We start from the raw sequence: 25,268 nt of genomic DNA on the forward strand, positions 1-25,268 counted from the left end.
TCACTCAGATACAGACATTTGTATACTGAAAAGGACAAGTTGCTAAAACCCCAATTTGTTTGCAGTTAAGTACAAGTCAGGTAAACATACCTGAAGCAAGCAAGAAAAATAGGTTTTAAAAGGATACAAAGTTTCATCTTGAGTTTTAATATTAATACCACCATCTCAGGAAAACAAACATCACAACCACAAGAGCTTAGGTGCTACAGTGCCTTAAAGGCCATCTGCTGGAGGGGTAAAACACTAGTATTGTCATTAAACCAGAATACAACTTTATTTATCTTTCATACTGACCACAGACTGCCCACTCAACGCCTCTAATCCAATCTTCATGGCCAAGGAGTATTAAAGTTTTCTGAAACTGAATAAAAACTCCTGTTACATCACAGAAATGCACCTAATTACCATGCACATATCAGCAATAAGCTGTATTTTTTCAAATCTTTTATATTTACAGCTTCTATTACTTGAAACTGGAAAAAAAAAAAAGCTGCTACTAAGGATTGTAATTTACACATAGATTCTAGATAAGCCTTTTTGGTTTTATCACCATGGATAAGCACATGTAACATTACAGCATTTCCCAAATATAAGCGGGAAAGGATGTGAATTTAAGGTGCACACCTTCAAAAGGCTACAGTCTCTCTATAATACAGTTGAATTTTTTTTTTAAAGTTTATCAGGGTTACTGTGCTACACAAAGAATAACATAATGCAGGTGTGATGTGACAAGTAATTTCTCGTATTTGTGTGAAGCGGATACAACTGCATTGTCTATGAAGAAAATGAATACAGGCAAAATCCAGTATAAAAAGAAAAGTAAATCCTTTGAGATTATTTCAAGAATAAGTTTGTAATAGAATATGATTAATAAGAATCAGTTATGGTGCTGGAAATACTCCCTATGTTTCTTAAGTTTATTGACAAAGTTTCTAAGGAAGCTATACATCAAGAACTGCTGATGGAAAACTGCATGAAGATGGGCTCAGGAACACAGGAATGCAAACACAGTCTGGATTCCCTTTTAAGAACTTTCACTAGTAATTTATTTTCATTCATAACATATTAATATTACTGTTTTATTTTGATTCAAGTACAAGTGTTTACTCTTTACTTAGCGTTTAAACCATTTCTGCTTTTCTTTGCCCAGAAAAAGCCCTACTTTCACGACATTTTTTTAATCCAAGTTGACTTAAAATATCTGAAGTAACTGTTAGTTAAAATGCTACCGTAGTTTAGTATGAATAACTATCACATTATTTCTGGCATTATATTCTACTAAATTCCTTACCTAGGCCTACTAAGAGCTATGATTAAATGATAGCCTCTGCTATCAGTGCAAGTAAAAAAGCCTTTCTTATTGTGTTACTGCTCTTTCAGAAAATCTGTCTTCAGCTTCAGAAGAGATGGTGAACATTAGTAATTCACTCAAAAGGAAAAATCTGTATGAATATGAAAAAACTCATACTCAGAAACTGGCATGTCTCTTTTTGACCCAACATTTCTGATAGTCTCCAAAACCACCTTCCCATCAAACAACGTTACTCTGCTTCTCCTCATCATACAGTTGCAGTCACACAATCATAGAATGGTTTAGTTTGGAAAGGACATTAAAGATCATTTAGATCCACCGTCCCCAGCCATGAGCAAGGGCACCTTCCACTAGACCAGGTTACTCAAAGCCCCATCCAACCTGGCCTCAAGCTGTTCCAGCGACGAGGCATCCACAACTTCTCTGGGCAACTTGTTCCAGTGCCTCACCACCCTCACAGTAAAGAATTTCTTCCGAATATCTGACCTAAACCTACCCTCTTTCAGTTTGAAGCCATTGCCCCTTCTCCTGTAACTACATGCTCTTGTAAAATGTCCCTATAACTACAGAACAATCTGTATATGAGATATGTGGCCAGAAGAGCTGATCAGATACTTCCAAATCAGAAAGTTTAGGTCTTAAGATTGTGTTCTCAGAGCCACCTAAGCCTCATTTGGCTGGTCACTTCTGCACTCACTGGCACTTCCAGATGGGGTGTTCCAGACAGATGTTTATGTTAAACACCCACCAGGTTATGTATAAAGGCAGAAGGGAGCAGTCCAGGAAGTGACATGAAACAGCAACCTAAAGATTCTTCTGAAGGCTACATGCTTCTGGTAATACATAAAAAAAATCTTTAGCAATCAATATTTCAGATAATAGATAAACCACATATTTATTTATTCATTTATATGATCTTTGACAAAATGCTCTGTATTTTATAGCCATCAAGGTTAGCTGGCAAGTTTATTTCTAACTGAAAGACTGATTCAGGCTGAACTGTTGCTAACATCCTTCTCTTTTATGGTTAATTTTATGCTAAACTGAATTTTAAACTGAACATATATCTCCTGAAACTTGACGCTAACATTAATCTAAACACATAGCTAATCATTTTCTTTGTTCTAATTTCAAGGTGTTGTGGTGTAGGGTTTTTTTAATTACCCTCCTCATCTTACATCAAAGAGATCTATTAAGAAAAGCAGCCATTTGTTTTCTCTTAAAAGAATAAAACTAATTACTTTGAGATTATTAATACCACCCCAGATTTTGAAGTCAGTTCTCAAGCAGGTTTTTAGGTACTACTTAGCTTTAAGTCAAGTATGCAGTTCTTTTGTGCTACAGAACAAGCACTCTTAACCAGCCAGCTAGAAGTCTGTACTAATTTTTATTTTTACATGCTTACATTGAATTTACATGCTTACAACTGAACTATTCACAGGATTTAAGGTAGAGGCTTCTGAACTTAATTACCTCATATTTCATGCACAGCAGTAATATCAGCACCAGATGGTCTATGAGACCTCATTGTTGAGGAGAGATACCCCCAAACCTCTGTAAATGCATCCACTCCATTAAATGAGAAATTCATGCTGCTGTCTTTTCCATCCCTATAACATCATCCTCCGCTCTGCACCTATCTGAGTAGTGTCAGTACAGTGGCTGGAAAACAGAGATGAACACAAGGGCTGTTACCAAATACAGAAGGATGATGCCATGAAGCACGAGGAACACCACATTCTTAGTCATATGACTAAGTTTTAGGCGGTCTGTGAGGAGCAAGGAGTTGGACCCAGCAATCCTAATGGGTCTCCTCAAACTTGAGATGGTCTGTGATTCTGTGATTCAAAGTTTTCAAGATACTGTTTCCCATAAAAATTGTCCATTGAAACTGAGCAAGAGTACTGTTGCTGTTATGCCTTCTGCTAGGGTTTTTAGTATTGTTTTTGCCCTTTTCTTTCAAGTCTGTGTCTCTTGGTATCCTATATACGGTTTCTTCAGATGTATTTAATTCTAAAATTGAATTAATATAAAGGTTCATGCAGATGCACATGGTCATTATTTTTAGGTGGTTCAGTCAAGGTTTTTGTTATTGTCTAGGTTATATACCAGTATCTTGAGCTGTCATTCTCTTTTTTACAGATTTTGTTTTTATAGTCTCGTATTTCTTTGTTTCAGTTTCCACTTGGTCCTCACTGGATACACAAGAAGTTACAGTACCAACAGTTAAATCTAACAAAACCTCCTGGTCTGACTCTACTTCACAGGCTTTCCCATGCCTTTTACCTAATCTCTGAACATTGTTGCTTAGCAGCAATCTGGTCTCTTTCCTTTTAAGCAAAGAACAAAGCTGTTCTGTAGATAGAACAACTAATGAAGCTGTGGACACGCCCAGCACACTCTGCACAACTAATCCTGCCCACACTTTGGGTACATCTCTTTCAGGACCAGGCTAGTAACAGTTTGGTAAATTTAGCAATAGTGGTTCAAGTCTTCTCATTTTTTCTCCAGCAGACACTAGACACGATATCCCTCTTCCATCCAGCTGTTAATCAACAGATTAGAAAGAGCCTGTATTACCTTTGATTCATTCCCCTATTACACTTCTCAACTAGGCCAAACTACTTCGGTGGAACCCAAAACACACAGTGCCCTGTCTTCTTAGAGATACAAAGCTCAACGTAAAAATGTTTTGGTTTAAAGATTTAATTTAATCCACTGGTTTGCTTGCTTGCCCTCCACAGGCCACATCCACAGATGTTGTATCTCAAGCAGGAAGACATACTATGCTTTCTGAAAGATTTTTCCCTGGATACTTTTATAATCAATAAATACCCTCCTCCAAAAAGTCAGAAAAGCAAAGAGTTCATTTTCTCTTTAGTGTTTAAGACAGTAAGGGATCTATGGGTAGCGAATCTCAAAAGCTATAAAGCATGCCCACTCAGATTTAAAAACCAAGCAGTTTTTTTGACTGTAAAAATTAATGAGTTTACCAAAAGGTAGCCTGAATTGGCTAAGTAAAGATGCCTCATCCTCCTTCAGAGTCTAACAGTGCCCTTTAAGTTTCATTAGGAACGCCCAGTTATGAACGTGTGTTCTGCCTTTGGATTCATACAATTTTTTTGAGGATGTTAACCAAAGGAAGTGGTTTACAAGAGTCACAATTAACAGAACAGAGCTACAGGCCCTTACCAGTAAGGAAATGACACAGGAGCTAAGATTCTAATCATTCTCCTATGCCAAGTTCCAGTAAAAAATGGCAGGGCTATAGTAACACTTCCTTCAAATACCTTTAATACTACTAAGAAGCCATAAATAAAGATGCCAGTAGATCCGAAAAAACCTGATGAAAGAGAACCTCCCTTTAGCAGCTAGGCAGGAATTCACGTCAGAAGGCTTGCAAGGATGTTTTAATTCTGTCAGTAGTTGTCAAGCACTACATGGGCTCTTCTCTTTGAGGCCTGCACAGTCCATTTAGCTAAAAGAGATGTTCTGCAAAGTTAAGATAGACACCAACAAGAATTCCCACCTCATTTAAGAGATATTCTGAACACCAACTCTGCCACAACAGCTGGTGAATATACTTTCTGAAATTGAAGGTGTGAAAAATAGCACATGCAAAACAAAACTGCTCACCCCTTGTATAAAGAAAAAAAAGACAGCACAAACTTGCTTATGAAGCTGCAGAGGGAACTCATTTATTCAAGTTACCTTCCTTTACACTCCACAGACTGACTGTCTAAGAATGGCAGACTATTGTTATACTGGAAAGTTTGGCCAACAATGGACAAAATAAGTTATTTATCTCTGAACATTTTTGGCAGTCAAACTGTATATAATTTGTTAATCTGAATCATACAAGAAAACAAGTTTCAAACTGTGAATGAGAAAAAACAACTGCACAGTTCCTGAGATAAAAGTCTTTTTTAGCACACTGAGAATCAGTAGTGGCATTGTGCCATTGCTAATTCCCAGAGAATTCATTAAACTGACTTAACTCACAAGCTACACAGGAAAAAAGAAAACTAAAAATCTAACCATGCACCCTGCTTTTCCACTGAGTGTTCAAGAAATCATTAAACATAGAAGAAAAGGATGAAGTACTTATTTTACTGACAACAACAGCAACCAAAAAATCTTAATATTGTACATGGCAGCACAAACTGGCAAAATTATCTATAAAGTAGCTTTTATCTCTCTCAAAAAAAAAAAAAAAGGAAAAGGACTATCTATTCTTTAATCCCTAAAGGGAGTGTGTCTGAGCAAATCCAGAAGACTAACTAGTTCTACATATGCCAGTTTCAAAGGGGGATTCTAAATAGTAGCTTCACTGGTGCATTGGGAGAGCTTTTGTGGTTTGAAGGGGTTTAAGGGAGTGAGAAAAAGAAACAAGTGATACTGAGTTATGTTTTGGAAAACAGTCATTCAACACATGCTTCAGAATCTAACAAAACTTCTGAACAGATGCAAGAGAGGACATAATGTTTTTCTACTGCTCCAAAGGAATATTTATCTGTGTGAAAAACTAAAAATTGACAGCTTCCAAACAACACATGAAAAATGTGTGTGCTTTTAGAAGATCAGATACTCTTAAAAATACTTTTTTTTTTTGATGTTCAAAAGCATTCAGGCATAAAGGGCATTCTTAGCAACAAACAAAGTTCCTCAGATAGAAGTCGTAACGGTTTTATTATAAAAATTTATAGAAAGTAACAACATTTCCATATGAACAACTCAATGCCTGGATACTTAATAAAGGACAGTTGCAGCTATTTTGTATCAGTGGGAATAGAAACACAGGCTATCTTCACACAGGGAAAAAGAAAAATCAAGAAAAACTAACACTTTCATGCACTGAATTAAACTTCAATATTCTGTATGTGCATTTCATAGAAAATGCATGAACTATTTGAAAAGAGGTGGTTGTATGTGATGGCAGTGTAGAGACAGATAGGACTTACTAAAGAACTTGAAAAAGACCAACAGCACATTTGAAAAGAAGCAGAACTGAGTAATGCTCGGAGCAAGAAACAAAAATTGTAATTACCTGCCCATTCTGCTGAATAAACAAACTTATTTTGCAGTCATCACCACCACAAGCCAGTATTGGTACTGGAAAGGAAAAGTCAGTCTTAATTTTTTATAAAATCTAATATTCTAGGATATGAAAAAATATAAATAATGTAAAAATCAATATAGAAATATATAGAAATACATCAGTACTAACAGATAGGCAAGTGCAATACCACTTTTTTAATGTTTTCTACATTAGTTGCCTAATAAATTAGTATCTCAAGAACACAGAACTCAGGAGTTATTCTGACATGCAAATAATATCTATAAATATTTAAGATGCTAAAAAGAGTAGTTTGCCTCAAGCTCACATATCCATAGGAAGTTCAAGTACTAGCGTTATTAATGAACTATATTTTATTGATATCAACAGGCACTTGCTCTAAATACAGAGGGAAGGAACAAAACAAAATGACTCAGAACTAAAGCAATTCAAGTTCCTAAATCAAGATCCTAAGATGCTAACTCCATCTAAACCTATAATTATTATACAGCAAGTAAAAAGACAGACCAAAAATGGAAGACAGATCACCACTACCTGTACCCAAGAATATGAAAGAAATGAAACATTTTTTACACCTACTCAAGTCTTGAGTAGTAGCTGACTTCCACTGGCTAACCTAAAAAGTGCACAAACCCCATAAGTCTATTGAATCAAAGTTAAGTCTGAGGCTAAAAAAAGAGAAGTTAGGCAGTGTATTGCTTCCTCTCTTCTACAGAATAGGATGGGGAAAAATAGTTAACTCTTACTCCACTCTTTTAGGTCATAAGGAGGAAATACTACTGCTAGAGACTGAAACAGTAAGAGAAAATAAATTTATATAAAATTATGAAGAACTAAGTTATTAATTAAGGGCTAGATATTTGCATTTCTCAAGTCTGGACCGAAAACAAGATACTAAATTTCACTAAAATCAACTACTTCTTTTACAAAAAAAAAACCCCATGCCATCCCTTTATATAGATAATTTTATCTTTACTATGGATAGATTAAAAAATCAACTTGAATATCCATAATATGCTTATCCTCTATACTAATTTCTTCTTTCTACTTGTACCACATCTGTGCCTAGTCATCCACTGTTCCTCTTGGACTTCTCCGTCACATTCCACATTCTTATAGTTCCATCACTTGCTTTTTCTCTCCAACCTCTAAGTCACAATTCAGCTCCATCTCCTCCTCTCTTCAATAGGGCTAAAAAAAACCCTGGTTTGGATTGAAGGTAATGAGCTGCTTTGAATGAAGACCTGGTGGTCAGGTCCACAGAAATTAGACAAGAGTGAGGTTTTCTTCCATAAAATACAATACAACGGCTGCTCTTGAAGACAATACCATCCTTTCCTGAGAAACATATTTTATGGGCCATTACTGTAATTACATACTTACTCAATGGAATGAAACTTTAACTAATAAAAACAAAGAGAATTATGATTTAGTTGCTGTAGCAGATACATGCAAATACTTTCACTCAAAAAGTCCCATCAAGAAATATGTATCTGGCAAAACCAGACTAGTATACAGTTTTTCATACAAATGCTTTAGGGTATTAGAATTTGGATCTGATTAAGATAAAAGTCCTGCAGAGGAAATAAGAAAAGTATATTGGATAAGCAGAGCTTTTCCAAGTTCACTTGCTCCTTTTTTTCCACCTGTTGCAATTCAGCTCTGATGAGACAATTATTTACTGTCAGAAGCCAAGCTACATCATGACAATTATCCAGGTGGTAAGAAGAATCACAGTATACGACAAATAGCTGATCAAGATTTGTAAAATAGTAAATCCTACTGCCAGCAATTTAGAAGCAGAGTTTGAGCAGACACTGCAAGGCAAAATCAAGAAACCAACCAAAACAGCACAAAGCTCTTCTTCAAGGCTTAACAAGCAAATGCACAGAAACTACTTAGTGAAGAGGCTGCCAGAAAAGTGCTTAAGCTGCATTCCAGCTGCAAGTGACTGGTCAGGTTTTTGTAAGCAATCCACCAGTTCTCCCTATTTGACTTCTTCACAAAAGTGGCTCAATTTTTTTTTTTTAATAATTTATTTTCAAGGACAATCAGTTACAATCCTAGGCATCATGAACGTCTTCTGAAAGTTAAAGCATCCATTGCATATGAATCAATTTTCAGTGCAAGCCTCAAACTTCTTAGCTTGGTGAAATTAGAGGTTACTGTAAATGCTTCAGGAAATGTAGTTTATGATTTTCAGAAAAGCAATTCTGTATTTAGTTCCTGACTTAAGAAATGCAGATTGTTCTCAAGAGAAAAGCTTCTTTGAATCTCTGTACAGCTGAAAACTTAGCCTTCGTAAAGATTTCTGAGCAACTACTAAATTTATCATAGATCATTTTTCCCTGAAGCTCATTAAAATTCCAAATTGCCATTAGAGATTAATGTTTCTGACAAATGATCAGCAGTGATATTTTTAATAATATATTTTAAGCTACTTTATTTAGATCTCAGAATTAACATACTCCTCAGCTATACGGACTATTATGTCAAGCTTAGGGAGAAAACACTGGTTATGCTTTAATAAAAGTCCCGTTACAGATTTCTACAGGAAACATTTCTATCCATTTACAGTTCAAAATCTAAACTGTGTCTTGGCAATTTTAGCAGCAGAGGTTATTCATATTGGAACTGGAACAAAAAAAGCAAATGTCTAGAAAAAATTTTTTTAATTCCATACAAAATGAAATTTTTTTGCAAATTGAAATTATGCAAATTGAAAATAATTTCAGTTCTTGAGAAAAACAAAGTACTCTTTTTCAGATTATGAGCACTGTACTACTTTGGATAACTAATCTGAATGGGGATGAGAAGAGTTCATAATAAAGGATTGTCTTGCTCTCAATGTAACTTTAAGCAACACTGGTTTTGGGGACTCTGAAAACAAAATCCTTGCTATTCCACCATTCAGAGAAGTTTGAAGCACTTCCTGCTATTTGAGTTTCAGAAACATTTAGCTTAAGAACTAATTTAATAATTTTAACAATAATTTTAATTTATGGTGTTTTCAAAATGTATGATTACTTCTCTTATACAGAACATGATTTCAGCATTAAACAGATGCACTACTCTAGAGCGTTACGGTGAGAATTTCTTACGTGTACAGCATCATAAATGACAATATAATCTATTGTTTTGCAGTATGAATGTTATACTCATTGACACCACAGGCACTTCACTTCTAAAGAATATTCCCACTGGAAGTAATGATTTTAATTTACCCTCAAGCCTTTTAACTCCATCTCAACAAGCACATGCTAATGTATTTACAGGAAAAGAGAGGTGTAAATGTTCTTTACCAGTGCAGATGCTGCTTTTGGTATCAGACACGCTCTGAAAACAGAGACTGGCACTTCCAAATGGGACAATACATCTAGATAAGAGCTTTCATAGCTCCCAGAATTACCAAGGCTAAAGAATAAAATATGCTTGTAGTCATATAATCAAAACAATGCATCAGTGTGGAATGCATGCAGCAAAGAGCTGAAAATTCTAGATAGAGTAAGAAAATTTAGCACTTTTCCAGTTGGGAGCCTGGCAGGTCTCCATCCAGGTGAAAGACTCTAACAATACTTAAACACAAACTTAATTCAACACATGTATCTGGCCTGAGCATACAATTGCTTTATTTAAAAAAAAAAAAAAAATTAAGAAAGCTTCTACCTATTTGCAGAAAAAGAATGTGTCTGTGGGTCTGTGGCAGCCTACAAAATCTAACATTTCTGTTAATAGAAACCCACATAAACCATACTGAACAGTCAGGTTAAAGTAGTTCAGCACCTCAATTTTTTCACATTTAAGATTGTACAGGTGATAAATATTGCTTGGGAACCTAAATTTTTTGATGCAGGCCTTCAGATTTTTTCTGAATCTTGCCCTTCAATTCAAACAAGAAGAACAAACATATGCAGCAGCACCACAAGGAGCAGGTGGAACTAACAGCATCATCCTATCCCATTCACTTACAGTATTGTTACCCTGTTTTAAGGCTTTTAATCTCAAGAGTTCAACCAAACAAACCCCTGTGAGTGCCATTTTGAAGACACTGTAATCAGTCTGGTTTTTTAAATATTAAGAAGAGTTCAGAAAAAAAATTTAGATATAAGAATCAGCTGAAGCAGATTTCACAGAAAACAAAAACTGTGGCACACAGGTCTGGAGTCAGTCAAATGAAAATCTATTTGGGGGATTTCTTAGATTTTGTTTCCTGCATTGATATTCAAGATGTGCAGCTTTACTTACCATTGCTGCCAGGCAAGAAGGATAAGCAGACATCCATAACAAATCCATTTCCAAACTGCAGAATTTCAACACATTTAGCTGGAAAACAGGAACAGACAGTGTTGATCTCATTCACTGTAACTATTACAGTTACACTGCCATTTCCTACTACATTATATAGTTAAAATTTCCCATCCTTTTTTATTTCAAGAATCTGAAACATCTACATTTTTTCAGAAGCCTAAACAATAGTATCATCCTCTGTGTGACCATAAAAATTAATCCAGAGTTAGTTGAGTTGGAAGATAATACTGAGTATTGCATTTATACAGCTTCACTGTGGTAACACATCAGAAGCAATAAATATAACAAAATATATCCTGTGGCAACAGCCTTCACTGCACAGTAAGCTAAAACTGAATCCATTTGCTACAACAGCAGCTAGAGAGATGAGCAAAAACCTGCAAACATCCCTGAGATCCTGAAAATTATTAAACTAATAAGCCATCCAGATCAAAATAAACAAGACGATAGCAGAAAAAAAACCTCTCTACAGAAGAAGAATTAGTCTCTCCATCACTGGAATCCACAACAGCAAGACAAAATGGAAAAGACAGGATTTCATGGGGTTCTTTGGGAGCATCAAAAATGCCTTCCAGAACATGGGACTGTAGAGTGGCAACTCCATACTCTCATGTAGGCAAGGCAATATGAAATCTTCGAATACACCAGACAAAGAAGAAACCAGCTAAAGAGATGCAGTCACTAAAATTCATCCAGCAAATAACACTTTAAATATCGATTATCTACCCAATTTATTTCTTATGTATTTTAGAATGCTGTTTTCCGGTATTTCCATGCAAGGGCCTAGTTCAACAGAAGGTCAACATTCTACTATCCCAAACTTCATTGGATTCAAGCCAATAGCAAAAATCAAGTGACTAGTTAAACCTCACCTTCCTAATGCCAGCATTAATCATTCTACTACGTAATTTTATTTCACATACACGTACAGCTAGTCTGCCTCCACATTACAGAGCAAAACAATGGTTCTGATTATTATAATCTGAATACATATTTAAAAGAAACAAGTAAATTCAGACCACACATCCCTGATGAAATATGAAGATAAATCATTCTGTAGAACAAATCTGACCCAAGGCTTTCAAAGAGTAATACTGTGCTTTGATGTACTAAAGTCTGAAGAGAAATCAATGTAGTTGCATTACAAGATGTTAGTATTTAATGCTTAATGGATAAGCATTCATCATTCTTATTTAGCCAGTATGTTATCCCTAACATTAAAAAAATGTTACCTTCTGAACCATGCCGAGACCAGATTCTCACAGTAGAGTCAGAGGCTGCAGAAGCTATTAGCAGATTTAAATCAGGTTCATCTGACTGGTAGACAGCATCCACAGCAAAAACAGCTTCTGTGTGGCCTTTGAGAGGAATGCTTTTCACAAGCTGAACACATGAGAAAATTTTACAAAGTTTTAAATTCCAGTAACTTTTGTGCAAGAACTTTTAAAGCCATTTTAGGAAATAAAATAACTTAATATTGAAAATGAGTTCTATACCTGCAGTGGCAGAGGGTCTGCCAAGCTATGCCTAAACTATAGCATATTCCAGGAAACTCAGAGAAGGGATACAGCAGTAATGAGCATTAACAAGGTAAGATTTTGCTCAAAGCTGAACAGAATTAAATGTTGCCATGTACACTATACAAACCTCACCATTCCTTGAGGAAAGATGGAACAGTATAGAAGTTAGCAAGAGTAGTTTTCTTTCCTTTTTCTCCTTCTCTTGTCCCTCACCCTAAGGAACATCTCACAAAAGTCTGGAGACCCTTAGTGAAGGAGATAGAGCAGGGAACACAATGGAATAAGCAGCAGCTACAGCAGTGCTAGCAGCAATGTTTAGCATGTTCTCACAAGTCAAAACAGCTTTTTACTCCTTCAAAATGCCAACATGAAAAACAACACTGCTAAATTTAGACTTAATGAATACAGGTGATTCAATTTGCAATCTGTTCCTTATATACACAAAGATCAAAATGAGAAGCTTTTAATTTTGCAATCAGAAGTTATCCAGCATTTATCCAAATTTTATCATAGACATATTTGACATCTCTTTCCAAAATACAGCCAGGTAGGCCCCAGTAAGAATTTTTCATTGGTTCAATATAGAACTTTGTTTTTAAGATTTACACTACTCTAGAACTGCCATTAAAATGTGCACATTTAGCCACATTCTTTTGAAATTATTGCCACATGGCTGTGCACCACATCAGCAGAAAAAGTTTAGTAAGAAGTCTGTACGTTATCTTAAATAAATGCATGAACGGTTACGATGGATCAGGACAAGAAATAACTTATATCTGAGAACCTTCCCCCATCCAAGTAGGTTCATTTCCCCCTACTATGCATTCTCATGCATTTTAAAATGCCAAGATTAATAATCTACTTTGAAAGAGATGATGAAATGGGTTACCTACACAGCCATTCCCAATCCAGTGCCTAATAAGAAAGACTTTAAAAGTTAGATAACAAATTAAGAGTGGTTTTAATCTAAATTTCAGGTCACACTGAAGGAACACAAAATATTGCATCTTTTGCCTTACATTTTATGGTACAAATAATAAATTAGCGTGTCTCCTTACTTTTTTCCATTTGTCTGACAAAATTAAATTGTTGCACAGATTTTTTTACCTTCATTTTTGTTAAACATCTACCCCAACTCGTATATATTCCGGTAAGACTACCTATATACAAACCCCACACTGCTGCACAGATTGACCAGAAATCACTGGAAATGGATATAAGGAAACAAGGAAGAAGGGTACAGAAAATGCCAACTCAGAATGGGCCTCATGGTTTGAAGGCTTTAAGGGGGTTTAAAGAAAACTGCCAGGTGAGATCAGAAAGCTGATGAGTCAAGAACAGACAACCAGGGTCCTTCAGACACCTAAACAAATCCACTCAATGACTGATTGGGTAATTTCTTTACCAATGCTGATTTGAAAAAGGTGAACTAAAGATTTTATTTATAGTAAAACACAGCAACACACCAACAATTTCAAGGATATACATATGGGGTTCAATTAAAAAAAAAAAAAAAACAACAAAAACAGTCAAAGTGAAACAAATAGCATGAATCAGAAATACAGACAAAACAGATAATTTGTGATATGTGAGAAACTACTGAAGAAGGAGATTTGAAGAGAAGTTACTCCTGCTCACCTGATTATTCCATGTTACTGTATCCTTCCATTCCCAAAGAATAAGTTGTTTATCAGATCCACCAGAAATTAACTCTGTTTCAGAAGCTAAAAAATATGTTTTGGTTAGTTTAGTGTACACTTAACTTTGTAACAGCAACATAAGCAGTTCTGCTGGTTACTACTCACAAAGTATCACTGGTAACCAAAGCCTCCACCAAAATAAAGTATAGTTAATAGGAGTTGCACTGTGCAGAACAGGTTAAGAGCAAAGATACTCCCCAAGAACACATAAAGAGAAAATTCCCAGGACTATCTAAAGTTCTGTAAGAAAGTGGTAAAAATACCATTCCAAAAGACTCTCAAATCCAACAGTGTAAATTAATCTTTTGGGTTTTTGTTTGGTCTTTTTGGAACACAGGAAAATAAATCAAGAGAAATCTAAACAAACAGAATTCAAGGCTTCACAAGAAAATTTAATTCTCAAGTTCCCTGAAAATAACTTCTTTTAATCATTTGTAAGAAGAATATGTTTTAGTGCAACCAGTTGAAAGGATGGCAGTTTATATCACTATTAAAAACTAATGTTTGCACCTCAGTACTTCTCAAAAAAAGCAACCAGCACATTACATTAACATTCTAGTCAACGGCCCCATTTCTCTTTTTCAGTGAGTTTCCATAAAGGCCTCAGGACACAAATATGTGCCTATGAACAGTCTGCACCAAGCAATGTTAAATCCTGGAATTGCTATCTAGCAAAAGCCTCACAAGGGTCTCAGACATTTCTATCTATCTAAAGATTATTTTTTTCAGAGCACATGACCTCTATGCAACTTAAGAGCTTTATACTCAGATTGCTCAAAAGACATCGCAGATCAGTTTACAAAGTTAAAACACACAAACCTCCAAACCTTCCTGAAGAGACTGGTGGCAGAACAAGCAGCACAAGCCATCGACCTGTGCGAGCTGCTGCAGCCCCAGGCAAACATCCTCCTGGGGTGCCCTTGGCTGTGGGGCCAGGAGCAGAGATCCCCTCACTGACCAGGCAGCTCACCTGGGTTCGGCAGGTCACATTCCTACAGACCCACCTGTCAAAATGAGGCCACACCTCGAGTACTATGTCCAGTTCTGAGCCCCTCAGTTCAGGAAGGGCACTGACATGCTGGAGCAGGTCCAGAGATGGGCAATAGAACTGATAAGGGTCTAGAGCACACGTCTTATGAGGAGCGGCTGAGGGAGCTGGGAGTGTTCAGCCTGGAGAAGAAGAGGCTCAGGGGGACCTTATCGCTCCCTACAACCCCCTGAAAGGAGGCTGTGGCCAGGTGGGGGTCGGTCTCCTCTCCCAGGTAGCAAGGATGAGAGAATACAGTCTTAAGCTACACCAGAGGAGGTTGAGATTGGACATCAAGGAAAATTTCTTCACAGCAAGGGTGATCAGACATTGGAACGGGCCACTCAGGGAGGTGGTGGTGTCATCATCTCCGGAGGTATTTAAGGAAAGACTGGACGTCGCACTTAGTGCCATGGTCTGGCTGACACGGTGGTGTTGGGTCATAGGTTGAACTCGATGATCTCTGAGATATTTTCCAAACGAACTGTTTCTGTGAAAAACCCTAATGGGAAGCTGAGCTTAAGGCGAGAGGATGCACTGCAAGCGCCGCAGCCCCCTATTTCCTTCAGTGTACAGCCCAGCCCCGCTGCCACCAACCCTCCTCCGACTCCTCTCCCCTGCAAGGGCAGCAGCGCCCGCGGCCCGAGGGGAACCGGCCCCGGCCCCACCGCGGCATCGCACACCCGAGGGGACGGGGGGGTCCAAGGCCGCGCTACTCACCGCGGTCCCGCCGGCGGACCCAGCGCACGCAGTTCACTCTGCCGGCGTGGCCACGAAGGGCGGCGACCGCCCGCCTCACCTGCGGGACAGACAGACAGCACCGAGTGTGAGGGACTGGTCCTGGTCCCGGTCCCGGCCCCACCCCATAGCGCATTAGCTCACCGTCGGGTCGTAGAGGATGACGTCGTGGCAGCTGCCGAAGGCGAGGAGGCCGCCGCGGCCCCAGGCCACGGCGCCGCCGCCCGCGCGGTTGGCGCAGCAGGCGATGTGACAGAGCGACACGGCCGCCGCCATCTTCGCCGCCGCCGCCGCGTGCGCGACCCCGCGCGGCTCCCGTGGCAACGACCCCGCGCGGGGCGGGGCCTGAGGGGGGCGGGCCGCGGGGCCGCGGGGCGGAGCGGGCTGCGGTGGCGTGTTTCGGTGCGAAGTGGCCGGTTTTATCCTTATTGCAGCTTTTGCCGAGACCTCAAGGGTTTAAAAAAGTTTAAAAGTTTTCTGTTTGTTGGTTTCTGTGAAAAACGTCCTCCTAGTGTCCAACCTAAATGCCCCCTGGCGCAGCTGAAGGCTGTGCCCTCTCATCCTGTCACTTGTTACCTGGGAGAAGAAACCGACCCCCACCTGGCCACAGCCTCCTTTCAGGGGGTTGTAGAGATCGATAAAGTCCCCCCTGAGCCTCTCTTTCTCCAGGCTAAACACTCCCAGCTCCCTCAGCCACTCCCCATAAGATTTACCCTCTGGACCCTTCACCAAGTGGATTCCGCCTGAGCTGCGAGAGCTCAGATGAGTATCAGAGATCGTGTCGGTGTTACCCATTCCTGGGCTGTTTCCATCCCCTGTGAAGCCACCTCCTGATAAGGAATCATGCTTAAATTCACTCTCTGATGTCGGGATGTATTTAATACTACAGTGTATGATGTCCTAAAATTACTGTCATGGAAAGCATGAGAATTTGCAACTGAGCAATGGCCAGGCTCAATGGCTTGATCTGAATATGTTTGAATACCTCTGCTTTTCAGGGAAAAAAAAGATGAGAACAGCAAAATTAGTGAATTCCATCTGTTAATTTTTTTTTTTTATTTTTTGATCTATTTATTGCCCTTCCTGCACAAGAAATTCAAATCAAATCAAGAAAAAAAAAAAAATACTGCAGTAGTATTCTAGTTTTACTTGCATGGTCACTGGCCTTGAGAAAAGGGGTCATTACAGAGTATTACACTGTATAGATGTGCTCAAATTGTTTCAGCCACTTGGATTCACAAGTTCAAGGATTTTGCCAGTTTCCAGTAGCCACAGATGCAAACAGCTGCCCCACAGGCTGAATAGGAGTCTCAGCAGGAGCTTCGAGACATCCACTCTGCCTCCAAATGTGCTGCCCGACACATGCAGAAGGCCCCAGAGCAGAAGCCAGGCTAAAGTATAAATGGAGAGCCCTGCAATGAAAGCATGGAAAGGGAGAGAAACAGAGATATGCTTCCTGTCCCCAAATCACACCTAGGATATCCTGAAATAATTGAAACTGAACCAAAAAGCTGGAAAGTCTGGGCTGGAAGAAGCTGGCTTTAATGGGGCTATGCAGGGAATGGGGCAGGAGGTGGGGGCAGGAAAAAACAGCAGCAAAAAGCAAGCAGGCATCCAGAGGAAACACTCTGCATAGCACGTGGAACATTTTGGGCCCTAAACCTCTCCTGCCAGACCTTTATCTTCCTGTGTGTTCTTGAATCCTGGCTGTTGGCAGCACTGCAACCTGACACGAAAACACTGCAGATAGGCACAGTTTTTCTCCAGTGGGTATGAGAGGAAGGAAGCTGTGCCTGATCACACACAAGATACAGCCAGAAACGCTAGCTGCTAGGGGAACAAATGGCTCCTTGCAGAAAAATGCATGGGTCCAGTCATCAAAGCATGCCTTGACTGAGGAGTGCCGTCTTGAGCTGCCAAGGATGGCTGTGCAGCAGTCAGGTTGCACAGCAACCCCTTCTCAGCAGGCCTTGCCAGGGTTGGAGTCAGGGCTCCGGCAGAAGGAGATCGGGCACTGCCAAAAAGCTGGGTCATGTTATAGGAGTTGCGTCTGTTGCCGTGGGAACAAAGCTGGCTCTGGCTGTGATTGTAGGCATGAGTGTAGGCTTTTCCAAGATGGGTTGGGTGAGAGACTCCTCTGTGACACAAAAAGGTAACTCAACTGATAGATAACCTGCTCTTTTGCTGTCCTGTAAACAGCAAGACCTGGGGTGCTGCTTGTGTTGCAGAGATTAGGGGTGTGTCATGCCTGAGGGTGCAAGGCCACTGTGGCCCAGTGCTGCCGGGTTTTGTGAGGCTGGTCTTTGCACACCTCAGGGATGTGTGTTTCCCAGCCAATTTGGGATAGCACATTGTGGAGGGCTGCTAGTGCCAAGTATTGACAGTGATTGCCTCTTTTCTCCAAAAACAGGTCTGTCATTGTCACCCCTGTGCCACCCTAAAACAGTCCAACACCAAGAGAACTGGGATGAATCAACACAGAATATGGACTTAAAAGTGCCATGAGGAATGCTGTAGCAGCACCATCCATAGCTAAAAAAGCATGGGAGGCTGGATTTATGTCAGGACAGATCAGCCCAGATGATCAGCCCAGATGAGCCTAGTTTTTTACTTTTTGTAAGTATTATGTCTGACCAAGCCCTCATTCAAACAAGACCCTGAGCCTTTGGTCAAACCCAAGAAAGTTTTTTTGTGAATTCTGATGTTACAGGTTCTTCTCTTGAAAACTGAAATATCTGGAGGATATTGTATGAGAAGTTTAGAATATTGGATAATTACAACAGAAAAAATATTCCTTTTAGGAACACATTCTTTATAATGAAATAGTGTGATGGTCAGTGATGTTACAAGGATGGAAAAGGACATACTCTGGACTTGTCACCAGCTGCCTGTCTTCATTCACAGCTAATGTCCTCATGGAATTAAAATCTCTTGTAGAGGCCCAGAGAAGCTCGTGCTTCCTTCCCCTTAAGAGTGGGTCATCACATCTGTCCTTGTTTTCCTTCATGCTCCCAGAAAATAACTTCTTTATTTTTCAGAAATATATGTAAAAATAATCTCCCTCTTTCCCCCCCTAGGTGTAATTTTTGAGACACAGGAAGAATTGTTCATTGAACATAGAGATGATTGTTATGGAGCCTAAGCAGACAAAGTCACTCCATAGTTTTGTTCATATCTTTTATGTGTCCCAGTTTGGTTCTGCCAATGGAGGTACATCAGCAAACTCTGATAAGGGAGATACTACTTGAACAAAAGTTTTCTTGAGGTTGAAATAAATTTGCCAGTTAGGTAGGCATTGGGAAAACTTCTGTTCAATAGTAATTTAGTAGCAAAATAGTAATTTTGTGTAATGATTTTATACAGTAGTAGTAATTTTGATGGTCTACAAGTGAGGTTTTGCAGGCAGAGATGCCTTAGTGCTCTTCATGTGCTCCCCACCCAACTCAGTTATGCCTAGAACTTTATAAGAGAGACCGAGAAAATACAACACAAATCAAAAAGTTACATTTAGTGTGTAATATACGTATCTAACTATGTCTAAACATTGAGATGAAAATATAATAATGTTGCAAATATGTTAAATCAAAGTTTAATGCTTTCTTTTGTTGGGTGAAATCCTGATGTGCAGGAATGTGTTAATAGACAGGAGTCATTCCACATGATACTATGAACAGCAGCAATCACATGTTAGGTTTACAGTTTAATTATATGTAGTTTAATTCTACAGAAGTTCAAAAGTTGTTAAATGAGCAAAGCCAATACTCAATGGTTGGGGCCCTTGTTCTTCTTGTAAGTTGTTGAACTTAGCTTGTCTTTCTGTGTCTTCATTGTACACATGCTTATGAAGTAACCCCTAATGAAATTGCCTCATATACAAATTACTGTTTGCTATTTTTACTGCTGTTTGCCTCCAATGGCAACCTGGATGAGTAGTGCCTGGTGAATGAGACAGCTATTCAGTATTTTAATTTCTTCTCATTAGTTATATCAGGGCCCTAGACTTAATTTGTTGTACAGTAGTCTTTTCTGTACAGCACAGAATTATCTTTTTCCTAACAGCCTTCTTTTTTCTTTTCTTTTTTTTTTATGTAACTTCTACTGCCACAGCACCTGGTCTCAGGAAAAAATTTATGAGTTGCATTTTTCTTTATAAGATAACACTTAGGCAGAGGGGTATTATTATATTCATTTCCTGGGGTGAATTTCTCCCTAGACCAGAATTCATAATAAAATCACAGACTCATAGAACGGCTTGGGTTGGAAAGGACCTTAAAAATCATCTACTTTCAACACCCTGCCATGGGCAAGGATACCTTCCACTAGACTGTGTTGGCCAGGCCCCATCCAACCTGGATTTGAATACTTCCAGGAGTAGGGCATCCACAGCTTCTCTGGGCAACCTGTTTCAGTGCCTCAGCACCATCACAGTAAAGAATTTCTTCCAAATACCTAACTTAAACCTGCTCTCTTTCAGTTTGAAGCCGTTCCCCCTCTTCCTATCACTACACTCCTTGATAAATAGTCCCTCCCCTATTTTCTGTAGTTTCCACCCACTTTAGGTACTGTAAGGCTGCTCCAAGATGTCCCCAGAGACTACTCTTCTCCAGGCTGAACAACCCTAAATCTCTCAAGCACCATATATCTTTAGGGGGAAAATGCCCTTTGTGGAAAACAGAATAGCATTCACGAGAGTGGCAAACTATCCACAGCATCCTTTGCATCTGGCTTGGATTGAGAGCATTCAAAACTTGGAAATCAGATTCCAGCCCTGAGACACTTCTGATCCCATGTGCCAAGGTTTCATCTGAGGGATCAGAGGTGGAGTACTATGAAAATAGATATTGAACAATAGTGTCCAAAACCATAAAGAGTTTAAATAACTGCCCACCTTCACAGAGGATACCCTGTACAACAGCTGGGAACAACTCTGTTGCTTTTGATATCTTGAAAACAGATCCAGCCTCTTTCTTTTTGACAGCTGTGGGATCTGTGCTGGAAGGCATTCCACTGCATGAGGAATACTAATTTGTGGGTTTGCTAGGATTTCCTTCCCTTGAGCATGCACCTACCAGATTTGCTGCCAGAAGGGATGACCAAGTAGAAGTGTCATTCCCAAAGCTAATAATTGAGTCCATTAAAATTCAGCATCAGACTGTTTTTAACTGCCACTGGAACAATTCTGGAATTGTGGGTCCTGCATTCAATAAAAGTTAATATTTCTAGTGTATCTTGAGTATAATGTAAGCCTGGGGCATCCTTTCCAAATACATTTCTCAAGATAGAAAAGCAGATATTGTTACTTGAATAGATTTAATTTAAAGTGTTTAAAGTACGATTTTAGAAACAATTTCTCCTTTAATTCATCTCACTGAAGACTGAATGATGTTGGTGAAAGAAGCTGAACTGAACAAATCTTAGCTATAACTATTTCCATTTTTCTTGAAGGCTGTATTTTTAGTATTCTATGAATAGCTTAAATCCCCTCTGCCTAAATGGATTTCTGATTTTCTAAAGAAAAAAAACCCTAATTATTTAGAAATATAATTCAAAATTAGTTCTCCAAACAATGACTGTAATTGCTGGCTGAAAGAAATTCCACATAAAATCTCTCTGATATTCTTTTTTTTAAAGGAAGACCTAAGACAAACATGACCTAGAAAATTACTTGGGAAAAAAAAAAAGAGAAAAAGGATGAAACAGCTTGTCACATAATCAAACTGATTATGCATTATGTTTTTGAAACAGAAGCTCTAAAAAGAGACATGATAATGGGCATTCATTCCAGAGGGTGTACGTGAACAAACACACATGCACACACACACAAAAGTACGTGGAAATGCCAGCTGTAATAATTAAAATAATATTTTACACTTAAATTCTGTATTAGCAGCAGGTCTTGTAGGACTTGGATAGGATATTGTTTCACACCATAGAATAATATCTCCCAAACCCAAAAATAAATTTTGAAATAATCTCCTGATGCATGTTTCAATGCTCATTTAAAAACCCCAAACCTAACATGTTGAGTCAATACCAGTTGGTGGTTTATTTGTACACAGACATATTTATACATGCAGCCTCATCCACTGCATATATATTTAAAATGGGTTTGATCATGAAGGGGTTTTGTACAAGTTACATTATCTCCAGAAGGATATGCCTGATCCAAAGCCTTCAGCAATCAGATTCCCAGTATTTGATGAGGTGCTGAATCAGAGGTCTGGTTACTGACACGGGGAGCCGGCAACCTTTTTTATCTGTATGAAAATGCCATACCTCCTTGCTCTTTGTTACTGTCTCACTCCCAGTAACTTGGTGAGCACAGGTAGGAAAATTAATAACCTTCTGTCCTGCAGGTCTGAAGCTGCTGAGGGTTTCAGCTCAGGGGAAGTACAAACAGCATTACAAGTTTGTGTGAGGAAATCCCCATTCCCAATGCTAAGTTCTCAAAGCAAATGTCTGCTGAGTATCACAGCTGCAGAGAAAAGAGGAACATGACACAGCATATCCTATGCTCATACAGCAACCTGCTTGTGTTGGGTGAAACTTCCTCTCTAGGAAAGATAATGAAAAACTCTAATTTCTGTGAAAATACATGGGGGGATGGGGGGTGGTGTTTCTTCTTTTTTTTTTTTTATTTTTTCACTATTGGTGGCTATTGGTGCACAAAGTTTCTGTAGTAGACAACAACTTCGCTAGAGAATTTGATGACTGCTTTACCACACGTTACAGATGAAGTTGTGAGAAGGAAAGGCTTGAACCTTGACTTGGCCACAAAGTCAACAGTGCCATTCAAGTTGGAGTTGGCATCACAAGTGACTGTGTTGTTTTTCCCTTGTCACCCACAGCAGGACACAGCCCAGTCAGATGCCACAAGCCACAGAGGAGAAATAAAAAATACTTTATTTTGAAAGGGGGAAATGTGCTTTCTGTTTGATGTGGCTCAGCTTAAGTGCCTCAGAGGAAGACTTCATACCACACTAGCATTAAGAAAACATTGTTAACGAGAAAGGTATTTCCTACAGGGGTATAAGACTGAATAATAGTTGATGGTAAAGAAAGTTAGAAGGGAAAAATACTGATGGAGTGAACATGAGGGGAAAAAAAATCCCACTGATAAATCAGTTAAAGTATACCAGATTAGGCAATTGCAGTGTACTGAACAGGAACTTCTAATACCTCTTCAGATTTAAGGTAGTGAGATCTGCTTTGCACCTAAAGCTGGAGTTCAGCCTCCTTCTTCTGCATAATAATTCTAAAAAACATACACTTTGGACATCGAGTTAGTATTTTGATATTTAAAATTAACTCACTGGATAAAATAAGAAAAATGAAAATGAGTTTGCATAAGAAAAACACCATGAAACAGAAAGAACATGAAATATGAAAATATAAAAAGCTGCATCATCTTAACCATTTAGAAAAACACATACAACATACAGCTCAAGCTGGCATTTCCAAGCATATTATTTTTAACTCTCACACACTAAAGTGTTTTGAGGCAAGGTATTTTGTCTACATTTCCAGTCAGAATTAGAACCATTTAAAGAAGTAAAATACTGAAGCAGGGATGTCTAGAGAATCAGGGCAAAAGCAATCTCTGCACCAGTGAGCCTTACAGAACATTCTGCAAATAGCTTTGCATGAAAGAACCAGGCAGAAGGGGCATCTACCAAAAGCATGCAGTGCACACTGAAATTCACTCATGAGAATCAAACTTCTGCACACTCAGCAGTAGTAACACTCAGAGAGTAGATGCTTACCTTTCATGCTGCATTAATTGTCAACAAAACCAAACTTACACCAGGCTAGAGTAAATTTTTACCTCATTTTGAGTGCATGAAAAATTCTCATTTCACCAAGGAATATTGTCAAGGTAAATTGCAACATGCCTCATAGTTCTTCCATTTCTTCCATCCAAAAGTCCATCATCCATGTAATCAGGAATTGCAAAACTTTGCTTTTGCCAGGCTTTCCCTACAGTCCAAGACATGGAGAGCTACATCCTCCTGGTTATACATACAAATTGTGGGGAAAACAGGTAGGAGAAAGAGATCTGGGAATTTTGACTTGATTGATGGATGGCAATTTGGATATGAGCCAGCAATGTGCCCTGGGCCAGCCGCATCTTGAGGTGGATCGTGCACAGCATCGCCAGCCGGTTGAGGGAGATGATGATCCTGCTCTGCTCTGCACTGGTGCAACCTTACCTTGAATATTGAGTGCAGTTTGGGCACTACAGTGTAAGAAGGATATCAGACTACTGGAGTGTGTCCAGAGAAGGCAACCAAGCTGACAAAAGGTCTTGAGGCCAAGACTTTAAGGGGTGGCTGGGGTCACTTGGTTTGTTCAATTTTGAGAAGGCTGAGGGGTGGCCTCATTGCAGTCTACAGCCTCCTCAAGGAGGGCAGTGGAGGAGGAGGTGCTGAGCTTCTCTCTCTGGTGACCAGCAATAGCACATGAGAAAATGGAATGAAGCTGTGTCAGGGGAAGTTCAGATTCTTCACTGCAATGGTGATTGGTCACTGGAACAGGCTCCCCTGGGGAAGTGGTCATGGCTTCAAGACTGTCAGAGTTCAAGAAGTATCTGAATGATGCTCTTAATTATATGGTGTAATTTTAGTTAGTCATGAGAAGAGCAGGGAGTTGGACGCAATGATCTTTATGGGTCCCTTCCAAATTGAGGTATTCTATGATACTTTTCCTATTCTGTCATTGCCTTCTAGAAGCTTTTCTTTTCCTTTTCATATACTTTTCCCTCTCCTATTCACTTCCCTGTTGCATTAACTTCTTCACTGAGTGTTTTGCAGAATGCATTGTTCAAGGTGCTGGCAATCCTCAACATCCCTGTTCTACTGGGCCTTGTACATAGGGCTTGACCAGCCCATTCATAAGTGTGAGCAGCCCTATGTAGGAGCCATCCCACACCAGCCTGAGCTGCACTGGTGTCTGTGGGATGGAGATAACCTTCCAAGCTGTTGAAAGACTGTCTGTTAGCTCAGATAATCTGTAACTTACAAAACGGTTGAGCGAGGTGACTTTTATGGGGATCAGGGGGTGGAGCACAGCTCTGCTTCCTGGGAGAGGGCTGCCCATGGAGGAGTGAGTGATTAGCTCAGTTGTTTGGAACATGATGCTAATAACACCAAGGTCACTGATCCCCATATGGGCCATTCACTTAAGAGTTGGATTCCATGATCCTTCTGGTCCCTCCCAACTCAGACTATTCTGTGTGATCATATTTCTCTGTGACCCCAAGCACTGTCACTGTAACCCCAAGCAGGTGCAGGTGGGTGCTGGGCTGCCTGCCCAGCAGGGTCCTTGGGCTGTACCAGGCTGCACAGCTCCTCTGCCTCCAGGGTCACCTCACCTTCATCACAGTCAGAGCTGCCTGCGGGCATCTCCCACACCATACCAGCAGCTTTGCCTCCTATGTGGCCTTGCCTGTATCTAACCATGCAGCAAAAAGTTCTGTGAGCATCCTTTGGGAACACAGTTTTCTTGTGAGAAAATCCTATATTAGCTCAGAGAATCAAAACAGGAAGAATGGGGGAATGTCTCTTCATGGACAGGGTCTGCTCTGTGT

The 25,268-nt window shown here is 39.4% G+C and overlaps 1 protein-coding gene across 2 annotated transcripts in view; it reads right to left on the reverse strand.

Moving 5' to 3' along the window:
- ELP2 (elongator acetyltransferase complex subunit 2) overlaps positions 1–15,958 on the reverse strand; it is a gene marked incomplete at its 5' end in the record, with an annotated part of 38,726 nt that extends 22,768 nt beyond the window's left edge. For both annotated transcript variants that reach the window (XM_082278133.1, XM_082278132.1), the window contains 7 exons: positions 295–361; positions 6,360–6,424; positions 10,635–10,712; positions 11,930–12,080; positions 13,856–13,941; positions 15,665–15,743; positions 15,827–15,958. In XM_082278133.1, the coding sequence (XP_082134259.1) occupies positions 295–361; positions 6,360–6,424; positions 10,635–10,712; positions 11,930–12,080; positions 13,856–13,941; positions 15,665–15,743; positions 15,827–15,958 (658 nt within the window). The remainder of the gene's footprint in view (positions 1–294; positions 362–6,359; positions 6,425–10,634; positions 10,713–11,929; positions 12,081–13,855; positions 13,942–15,664; positions 15,744–15,826) is intronic.
- Between the last annotated feature and the right edge of the window lie 9,310 nt (positions 15,959–25,268).

This window comes from Coloeus monedula (genome assembly GCF_965178545.1).
Source record: "Coloeus monedula genome assembly, chromosome: 1".
Taxonomy (NCBI): domain Eukaryota; kingdom Metazoa; phylum Chordata; class Aves; order Passeriformes; family Corvidae; genus Coloeus; species Coloeus monedula.